The 10975-nt window shown below is 43.3% G+C and overlaps 1 protein-coding gene across 1 annotated transcript; it reads left to right on the top strand.

Moving 5' to 3' along the window:
- Window positions 1-4105: 4105 nt before the first annotated feature.
- LOC309695913 (protein L-Myc-1b-like) lies at window positions 4106-7461 on the top strand. Its single transcript, XM_082516916.1, has 3 exons — window positions 4106-4446; window positions 4978-5583; window positions 6237-7461. The coding sequence occupies exons 2-3, from the start codon at window positions 5058-5060 to the stop codon at window positions 6824-6826; spliced, it is 1116 nt and encodes a 371-aa protein (XP_082373042.1). The 5' UTR covers window positions 4106-4446; window positions 4978-5057; the 3' UTR covers window positions 6827-7461.
- Window positions 7462-10975: the final 3514 nt, after the last annotated feature.

The following is a 10975-nucleotide window of genomic DNA, read 5'->3' as shown; positions in this document are numbered from 1 at the left end:
TGACAACAGTTAACAGGTAAAACTGGCGCCCTGCTGAATGCACTCTCATAGTATTCTCAGGAAGGCCCTGAGGTGTCACACTATGATGGCTTACATCCCACGGGAGCAATAAGACTTTGGGGATTTATTTATGTTTTCTTTCTCCTGCGCAGTTGGTTGGCTGGTTCCATTTTTAGACCTGTTAAAGATATTTGGGAGGATAGGGTCAGAGTTCGGGGTTAGGAGGTTCTGTGTGTCACTGGGGTCGTGGGGAACAGGGCACCCCCTCCCTTCTGTAGCAAATGGGTACAATTCTACAGACAGACCCTGAAAACCCATCGAAATTCCTCCACAGCAGTGCTTGATGTTCTTCATGCTGCTGAGTGGGTGTTACAGATACATGAGGGCTCTACTAAGGGGGAAACCAAAGTCCCTACACCCCCTTTTTACCACCCTCACACATATGTTACTATAACAATAAAGAACAAAGGAGGGTACTTGAAGTTAAGCTGGGCAGTGACCTGGGGAGATACTATTGTTGGTGTTAAGCATTGTTACCCCTACATTGTCTCGGATGAGGAAAGTATCTCCAGGTTTTAACGAAAGGGACCGAAAAGACGAGCAGAGGAGGAGGAACTCATCTGAATTTTATGAGACCAGTGTTTTTCTTCTTTCTCTTTGGCAGGGATGAAACAGTCCCAACATAGCAGACTGAGGGCTGGTCCACTGTGTAATTATAGGATGTGAAGCTGCAGGATCTAAAGCCTGTGGTCTTTGCTTTGAGGGCAAAAGAGCTCCAAAATCAGCTTAAAATGAGCCCAGATTTCAAAGTGTTCAACTCATTTTTTATTTAGACCACGTTGAATCTGCTTTAAAATATCACAAGGTTCTGCAGACATTATGAGTTTTCCTTTATTTTTGCTATTTTTAAAAAGTCACAACAATTTGAACAACACAAATAAGATGAACTCTATATTGATACGAAGACTTGTAACTTAAATTCAGCTTATACTTTAGACATATGTCTCACGTCCTGGGCGCTCACTACTAGGGATGGGTATCGTTTAGGTTTTATCCGATACCGGTGCCAAATCGGTACTTTTGAAACGGTGCCGGTGCTCAAACGGTGCTCAAACCGGTGCTTAAAGAATGGAGAACACAAAATTGGTCCAAAAACCTCTCATGTTCAGCTGTTTTTTGTAAAAATATAACAATGTTAGCCTTTTCTGCAGCTATGGGGCATATATGGTATCACTCTTGGCTGGAAGCAGTGCTTAAACAATGGAAAAAACACAAACTTTGTCCTAAACCTCTCATGTTTAACTGTTTTCCACTTTTTCTTTGGTCATTTTAGCCTTTTTAGCCAGGGTGAAGGGAGTATCTGCCATCAAACAAGAAGACAGCAGCATGTAGCTATGATGATGTTTGCTAGTTCACCTTACATGCATTAATGTAATAACGTGGTTAGCCTACTCACGCAGAGAAGAACGGCTGCTGCTGCCATCATCATCCGTCATCATTTCTGCTACACTGGCAGGGCTAGGGGCCAGGACTCTCCTCTTCGTGTTTTTGGGGGATGTTGCATAACAGGCAACCCACCCGCAGTAGATGTGCTCGGTGTGAGGTCTCGCAGCAAGCTATCAAATACGGCGCATTTCTGGGCTTTTAAAAAAAACGCTATGCGTCGCCAGGTGTTTCATCGGATTTGAGGTGTTACCTCCTTTGACAGTATCACAGTATCAGCTTAAAGCACTTGTTGCTGCTGAGTTTGCATATTTTGCTATGAAGTACAGACAGACTTTTAACCGCTTCGCCTTGGGCATTTTTAATCTGTAGCTCTGCTTTAACAGAACGTACGTACGTACCTGGCCCTGCCTACTATCCTCGGAAACGTAAAATGATTGGCTAGAATCTAAAGTGTATCACAGCTCAGGAAAAAAAAGCACCGAAATAAAGCACCGAAATGTGCGCTGCTTTTCGGTCTGGTTACTACCGTTTATGTCAGAACCGGTGCTATCATGGCACCGGACACCGGTACCCATCCCTACTCACTACTGAGTTTAAGTTCTGAACTTTCAGTGGAGATAGAAATGGTTACTCTTGGCATACGCCATCTGCTCAGGAAGCTCTAATTATGTGTTGAAACGCTCCAGAGCTGCTACTTGCCGGGCTGTGTTTGGAGAGTTTATGTAGTCTTTTGTAAGCTGGTGATCTTTAAAATCAAGAATTAAAAATTTTAATCTCTCAGTGCTTCAAAATCCTCAAAAAAAATAAAAAATCCTATCTTCTGACTCTACTTATGTCGTGCCAGGACCAGGGCAATTATTAGAAGATCCAGTAATCAATTTTCCTCAAACTGACTGAAACTGCCTTTGCTGCCCAAACCGACAGTGGCATGTGGCCAACTTAAAGTCAGTCACTGACCAAATAAGCCCCAGTCACCAATCAGAATCCACAATTTGGCTTCAGTATCACAGCGTGCGTACCCTATGGACCAAACCAATCAATATTTTAGGAGGGTGGAAAGATTTGGGATGGCGTACAACACTGGCAAACTTTGACCTTTTGCTTGCCAGTGAGCACAAAGCCTCATCATTATCCAGTGATTACATCATGATCAGTGTTAACATGATTAAATCTCTGAGGTCACTTGAGGGCAGACTTATGCTGCTGGCAAAGCTGTAACTGTCATCTGTAAGCAGGAAGTTAAAAGCAAACATAGCAGTGTTTGTTTAACACGTTAACCTGCAGCTGCTGGAAAACTTTGCACCAACTGTAAAGAAGATTACTCTGATCACTTCACCCCCACCGCCAGATATTTTAACACCTGAACTTGGTGCTTGGTGATCTTTTGTGATAAAAGCTGGTCGTTCAAAGGTGTGCGCTCCACCCAGTGGCAGGACAATGTTTCATAACTTGGGACAGAATACACCTATTAACTACTTCAGACTCTGTCTTTGTGGACATGTTGTGTATGGAAATGAAGGTCTATCTCCTTTGAATTCATAGCTTTTGTAATACAAATGAAGAGGCCTGCTAGTGTGATTCAACAGGGGTTTGCATGCAGCTTTGGAAAACTGCTCCATGCCCAGTCAATCCACATTTGAACTCATTTAAGAGTAACTTCTTACCACTGCTTATCAGTAATGGAGATTAACTCCAACTACTCTGGCATTTTTTTTTATAGCCTTTAACTGGCAGTTCTGCTGATTTTGATGGGATTAGAGAAAACGGTCTTAATCTTAAAAGTATTGTTTGGTTTCAGGGTTGACAGCCTTGTCTCGCAGTTTTGTTTGATTAGAATAGAATTAGAATTAGAATTAGAACAGAATAGAATAGAATAGAATTCAACTTTGTTGTCATTGCACATGGGCAACGAAATGCAGTTTGCATCCATCCAGAAGTGCTTTAGTGATATAGATATATTACAATATATCAGATTAGAGACTGAAGTGAGTAACGACATCAACTGCAACGTGGCCCCACAGTGAAAACTATGCAGGGTCTAAAACTGATTTAGGGCTACATGCAAAACAATGTCAAAATACTGAGTCAGCCCTTTATCTGCAGCACTTTTCATGCAAAAATGGCTCCCGTGGGTATTATCATGTCAAGCACAAATATTTTATTGGACCAGAATGCATCAGATTCAACATTTTACTCTTTAATTTTGTAACAAAATGAAAACCGAAAACTGACATGTAATTAAACGAGTTAAACGAAACATTTTGGGCATGCAGTTTTGTTGACTGTGACAAGTTAAAATCCATTAGGTTTTAGTAATATATTATTTAGTGCTTTATAATTTATGATTAACCATAAAACGTTCAATTCAAAGTTAAAATTCAATAAGGTGGAAATATTCCACACCACACCAAACAGTAACAAGTCTTGATCTAGCACGTTTGCCCTGCATTGTTCTTCTGCAATGGAAAACATTTCCTAGCTTCCCTTATTCTTCTTTCCCCCATTAGCCCACAATTGCCAAGAACAGTGAAAAATGATATGAAAACAAGTGTCAGTTATTGTAATCATTACTGGTGTAGCAGCCAGGGCGGGGCTGTGCAACAACCCCACTTACACTACGGCTCTGATGCAAATGAAGGGGACTTACCCGGATCTACAGCTTGCTGCAGAATTTTCTGAGGCTCCTCCCTGCTTCAGACGCCTTATAACAGGGTATCTCACTGGCGCGAAAAACGCACTGTGTGGCTCTTTATTGTGGAGGCCGGAGAGAGTATCGTGCGTGCTGTTTCTGCACCGGCGTTTTTTGGGCTCCCTCTTATTTTTTAGTTCTTTTGTTTTATTTATCTGGAACAAAAACGTGTAGATCGCACACCGGAAACAACTGGATTTGGTTTTAATCCATTACATTTTCGTGAATTGGGTCTTTCGTTGCCGTTAGGTGGGATTTCTATTTTTTCCCCTGTGCGCTTTATTACGCATCGGACATTTCGAGGAGAGCCGGTAAGTGGTTTAATTCTGTAGTCTCGTCTTTGAAAGTTTCACTTGAAGAAACGGACCTGTTCAGTAACAGTGTGCCTGCTCAGTGATCTCCTCTACCGCTTCACATAGCTGCTTAGTGGAACAAAGCGCTGTTTTCAATTCAGGAAATACTGTCTGGCACTTTTACGCAGGTATTGTAGCCTCTCGTATGCCCTCACACTTGTTTTAAATCCCAAGTTTGCACACACACACACACACACACACACACACACACACACACACACACACTTATATATAACTAGATTATTTAATAACCATATGTGTCTGAACAGCTTGAGTCCATCAGCACAAAGAGGAGCATCTGCAAGATGGCATCAATTATTGATATGGTCCCATTTGTAGAAAGTAGGCTGTTAGGGGGATTGCGATGTCCTGATAGTGTCCCATTAGATGGATGGGCTACTTGATATGTGATCGTGCATGTGCTGGGAACTAGGCTGCTTTAAAAAGATCATTGCTAATCTCTCTGAAATTTCCTCTCTGGTTGTGCAGAACGGTGTTCAGAAGCCACTCGTGTGTGCCACTGGATCATTCCTGGGAATAAACTCTGGAGGATATTATTAGCCGGGAAAATGGACTTCGACTCGCACTATTTTTTCGATTATTTGGATACCGAGGAGGATTTTTACAAATCAACCGCACCAAGCGAGGACATATGGAAAAAGTTCGAGCTGCTTCCCACCCCTCCCATGTCTCCCACCCGGACTCTGTACCCCCTCTCGCCGGGAGACAGGCTCAGCGTGTTTTCCAAAATGCTGGGCCAGGAGGACGAGTGCGAGGGTCAGTTCATCCCGGACACCGAGGAGTTATTCGGTAACCTCAGCTCCCACATAATTCAGGACTGCATGTGGAGTAGCTTCTCTGCCAGCAAGCAGCTGGAGAAGGTCAACGGGAGAACGCCGGCTGCGGGGCACACCGGTGTTTCCCCCGTCCCCCAGATCTCCGCAAGAGCGAACAAAGCGCAGTGCGTCTCGCCCGGTAGCCTGCTCTCCATCAAGGCGACGGACTGCGTTGACCCCGCTGCTGTTCTCACCTTCCCCGCAAGCAGCTGCAGGAAGCCGGCGTCGTCTGGCTCTGAGTCCCGCTCTGATTCCTCTGGTAAGGATACAGCCATGCCTCTGATTTGCCCCACCCTGCCCTGCTCCAGGATTAAATTGCCCATAACAGTGCGTAATTTGGAAAGCGGGGGCTGCGGTTGCATAGCTGTGGTCTGACTTGCATGGCGAGGTTATCAAGTGTGACACAGTCACCTAAAGGCTGGAAGCTTGCTGAGTGTAGTATTTTAAAAACCGCGCCCCTGCTACTCTCGCTCTACCCCCCTTCAATTCTCTATCTTCCTCTGGCTCTGCATTGAAATCAGAGTGCAGTAGAAGGGTGGGGTAACCCGCTGATGATTTATTGCTGCTTCAAAAACACTGACAGACCGTGAGAATAACTTTCAAGCATTTCCCAAATTAGGGGTTGTCCCCTATCAGCATAAAAAAGTCTTCATTGAAACTGCTGAATAATGCTCAGTGGTTAAAGCCTCAATTCTTGCCATGGAATTGAACCTGGCATGCACCACCACTGCTCTAAGCGCCTCACCTGCTGCTCTGCCATCCTGGCACTGACGGATAGAGATTTGCTTGTTTGTTTTATGGAATTGCTTTTAAAGGTTGAACTAGCTTGAGCGCTTTGTAGGAATTTGCAAGTTTGTAGAGTGAGTCCCTTTTCTGTGTTTACTGATGAGTTATTTGTCTGTGTGATGACAGATGATGAAGAGGAGATCGATGTCGTCACTGTGGAGAACAAGCAGAACCGGGTGCGGCTGGTAAATGTCCGAAAACCAGTCACCATAACGGTCCGAGCAGACCCCTGCCCCAAACGTTTTCACATGTCTGTCCACAGACAGCAGCACAACTATGCCGCTCGTTCCCCAGACAGTGAGCCAGAACCGGAGGAGGAGGAAGAGGATGACGATGAGGAGGAGGAGGAGGAGGAGGAAGAACCCCCAAGCAAGCGTGCCTTTATGGGACCTGGTGCTTCAGCTCATGTCTCCCAACCATCATCCTCCTCGGAGGCTTCGCAGAACTCGGACACAGACGACACGGACCGCAGACGGAACCACAATTTCCTTGAGAGGAAGAGGAGGAATGACCTCAGGTCTCGTTTCCTTGCCCTACGGGATCAGATCCCTGGCCTGGAGTCGGCCAAAACGCCAAAGGTGGCCATCCTGACCCAGGCGACAGAGTACCTCATGGAGCTGCACAGCAGGGAGAAACGGCAGCTGCAGGAGAAGAAGCGCCTCAAATCCAGACGCCAGCAGCTCCTTCGCAGGCTATCTGAACTCAAGTGCTCTTGAGCCTCCAAACAAGCGCGCCTTCAAAATAAACTGCCTCATTCACCCCTGAGAACTTTTGCTCACAAGTTACCCGTCACTTTTGAAAAGCTATGCTTTTTTTCTCCTACATGCCTCATGTGAATAGCTGTGAAATTTTTTCGGAATGCATTCAGCTGTTGTTGTGAATTGACTGTGCTGGCCTGTGAACCTGTTCTGATGATGAGGAGTGGTTAGATTTTTTTTTTTTTGGTCAATAGTTGGGTTGATGAATTGATGCTCATCAACACCATGATGTGAATTGCCTGTTAATTGCTTACCAAGAGCAATCATTTGTAGCCTTTTGAATATGTGTGTTTCTTCATTTCACCATTGCACATGGAGTGATGCATGAATGAATTACATTTTTTTTTTTTTTTTTGTATGACTGATTATTTGAGGTTCCATAAAACAAAGACTCTACTCCTCTGGGTGGTGTAACACCAGGCTACCCAAAAACTTCTGTTTTGATAAGATAATAGGAGGTAAACTGGGATGATAAAGGTTGCACTACTGTACTTTATACTCACACGTCACTTTCAATGCTTCTTCTGATTTTGTTTTATAAGCATGCTAACAACAATAGCATCATTAAATTTTATACCATATTTGCATACGAACCTGAGGTCTACTGTTTGTTTTATTAAAATAGAGAAAGTTATGAGGGGCCTCTCTGTTGTGCTGATGGGCTGCTGCCCTCCAGAAACATCGCCTTCTATTGTACCTGATCAAGTGTAAAATAAGGGCAGATCATTCAATTTAGCAAACAGTATCTTAACGTATTGATTCTCCTGCACAAGATGCTGGTCTACACAAGGTTGAGCTGAGGTTGTCCTTGAGACTCGTCCTTGAAGAGATTCCTGTGTGATTCTCCCCTCTGCAGTGACTGCTGCATGCTGGGCACCTGATGTGCTCTGAATTGGGTCACGCTCACACACAAATACAATCGGTATCTTTAGAACAGTCCCTTGGTTTTTTTTTCTTTAAAAAAAATAAAATTATATATATATATATATATATATATATATATATATATATATATACTGTATATCTCTAAAGCAATACATAAAATGTAGACCATTCTTAACCTACATTAAAAACACTGGTCTCAAATATGTTAGCATCCTTCTATTCACCCCTTTTAAGTGGAATTCATTCTATAGTAAATTGGCCTAAAGGACGAATATGAAACTAACTTCATGCATCCAAGCTCCTGGTGATGTTGTTGCCTGGTGTGCAACCTTACCAACGAGTCTCTGCAAGCCTGAATGACTCAGGTTTGAGCTGCAGTCATTTGTTTAATAAACTCAAAGCAGGCACTTTGTTCAAGTTCAGCCTGACAGACGAGCCAGGCACACCCTGAACTCCAACCGTCTCGCACCTCACTTGGCTTTTGTTATGCCTGGAACTGGCGTTCCACCTGCCCGTGTTTATTCAGCGGGTCCCGTTTTTAGTCCTGAGGGCACTGTTTTCTGGCACAGTTTAATATATATTTCCTTCACCAAGTCAACATTTGGCCTCATGAGGCTCAGTTTAACATAACTTAATACTGACTATGCTATACTTTCTTCCCAATTACCTTAAATTTCTTGAAGAAAATGGTATGTTTTGCAGGTCTCATATTTCCACACTAAGGAGAAAACAAACCAACCAGTATCTCAGTTAATGCAAACCTGAACAAACTTGTGATGGCGACCAGCTTCAGTGCACATGGCCTCTAGTTTGTTGCTTAAACTTTATTTTGCATCAGGAAGTGAAAGCAGAAATCAGATATCAGGTCTTGAGCCAGATAGGAACAACGTCTCTGTGTGTTTCCAGTTACCTTCCAACGACAAAATTCATTTAAAAATCACCTTTTCCACTTCATTTTCTAACTCCCACCAGCAACATGTAAAGTATTAAGTGCATCGTGTCGTGGATGCAAATAAAATGTTAGTTCTTGGGCAAAACATCATATCTTGAGATGCTGTTTGAGGAACTAAAACATACTGCACACGTGGGTTCCTGCAGTGCGCTATGTAGACATGAATGGTGACAAAAAAGTGTCATTTCTTACTTAAAAGGTGAAAACCATTTGCATTCCTGCTAATATTGACAGCAGACACTCTGGGCTCCAGTTTGTTTTTTTTGTTTTTTTTAAAAACAAGACTTTTCCTGAGGGAAACAATGAGGTAAGAGGATCTGATTGTCCTGCTGGATGCTCTGTGCCGCTGACGGTTAACTTGCCAGACTGGATTTTCTGGTCGTCCACATTGAGCAACGTGCCTCTCACTTTTTACAGCTGCAATTTCTCACTGTAGCCTATACGTCTTGCTCAATATCCAGTATATATAAGTGGCGAGACTTGTAGCGTACGCTGCAAATCCTCGAGAAAAGTGACAGCATCACTGCTGGTCAGGCAGTGTGTGATGTGTAAGACTAGGGTGGGACTGTGGAGAATTGATGATTTGACTGGGAGGAGGGCAGCCTTGTTTTGATTTATATCCTTGTTCTAAACCCACAGTCACACACTTGTCTTGCGAAATCTTAAATTCTCTTTTTGAGTCAATCCACTGTTTTTTGTTTTTTTTTGCTGCGACTAGGCAATGTGCAATGACAGAGCACCTGCTTGTAAGAATGAGATCTAATACTGGCGCTAACTTCTTGTCAGATGCATCAGTGCACTGCTGCACGGGAAATCCTTTGACTCAATACTGGGTAGCATTATTAAAAGGGTAAATGATTGATTCAAATTGTGTTCAAGCAGATAGGGTGAGTTTGGAGAGGAAAGGCTAGGAAAGCTGAAAGAACCCTGACAAGTTCAGAAATGATGAAACACGTATATTTGCCCATTCACCTACCAAGAAAAAGATTCCCGTTTCAATCCCAAGAAGAGGCACGAATCCCTTATTTGTTATTCAAGAAGCGCATCTGGCATTCTTAGTAAAGCCAATTCCAACATGTGGGGCCAACTGCTGTGTTAACCTCTTGTGAGTAGGACGGCAGAAAACGCACTGTAATTTACTTTATCACATACAGTTAGGTGTTAAACAATAATAATGGATACTTTATTGATCCCCATGGGGAAATTACTTGTTTTTCTCTGCATTTGACCCATTCACTCAGTGAAGCAGTGGGCAGCCCACTAAGCAGGCGCCCGGGGAGCAGTGTGTAGGGATGGTACCTTGCTCAGGGGTACCTCAGGGTAGCCGTTAAGTGGATTCAAACCGCCGACCTTCCGATCATGGGGCGACCACTTTACCTACTGAGCTATCCCTGCCCCACACAACGAGTCCACCTTGATTATGTGCTGCCAGTGAAAGAATGGATTTATATTTTTGACTTTATTATCTTTGGCATACATCTCGTCAGATAAAATGGCAAACAAAGAAAGAAAAAAAGAAAAAAGCAGGTAAGAACATCTTTGGCAAGTCTCCCTGATGAAAAAAAAAAGACTTGTAGTACTTGCTGCTCTGGCATTTCTTGCTGATTAACTACAGTACATGTGAATCTGGAGAGCCTCTTTTTCTTTCTTTCTTTCTTTCTTTCTTTTTTTAATGTCACTTAACCTTTAATTAAGCAACTCAGGCAGTGCATGCGTGTTCTAGGAAAGAAGTGAGAGGATCAGCTTTCGCAATTGTTAAAATCCCCTAGCTGTCACTGTGATGAATCTCTTAGCTATGCATTTTAAGAGAGAGAGAGAGAGAGGGAAACAGTCACACACACAGAGACACAGATACAGACACTGGCACATTGTGCAATATTTTCAGTGTATTATCTGGCTGTGTGACTGGCTTGACTTGTGTAGTGTGTTTATATTGCTTGTTGACACAGTGGGACAGAGGAGGAAACAAACCATGAACGCACTGCACAGGTCGTGATTGTAAGACTGGCGGCTCGTCGCTGACTTACAATAATATACAACAGTATACAATAAATGTGGTACAAAAATAATAACCTTATGATTCTGTCTTTGAGAATAAGCTGAATAATCTCCAGTCAGAGGCCCTGTGTTTAGGTTGTGCACACAGATTTTCTGAATCTTAGTTTGGTGGAAAGACGAGAAGTGGACTTATTGCCATCATTTTCTTACTCAACTCTCCGCACGCACACACACACACACACACACACACACACACACACACACACACACAC

This window comes from Aulonocara stuartgranti, assembly GCF_965226115.1.
Source record: "Aulonocara stuartgranti genome assembly, chromosome: 19".
NCBI lineage: Eukaryota > Metazoa > Chordata > Actinopteri > Cichliformes > Cichlidae > Aulonocara > Aulonocara stuartgranti.
Note: the sequence above shows the minus strand (reverse complement) of the source record. Positions and strands in the feature narration are given on the sequence as shown.

What these genes read in the sequence shown, in the direction of transcription:
- LOC309695913 (XM_082516916.1), top strand. Translation starts at nt 5,058, where the DNA reads ATGGACTTCGACTCGCACTATTTTTTCGATTATTTGGATACCGAGGAG. An exon ending in GTCCCGCTCTGATTCCTCTG is followed by an intron (nt 5,584 to 6,236) that starts GTAAGGATACAG and finishes GTGTGATGACAG; the next exon opens with ATGATGAAGAGGAGATCGAT.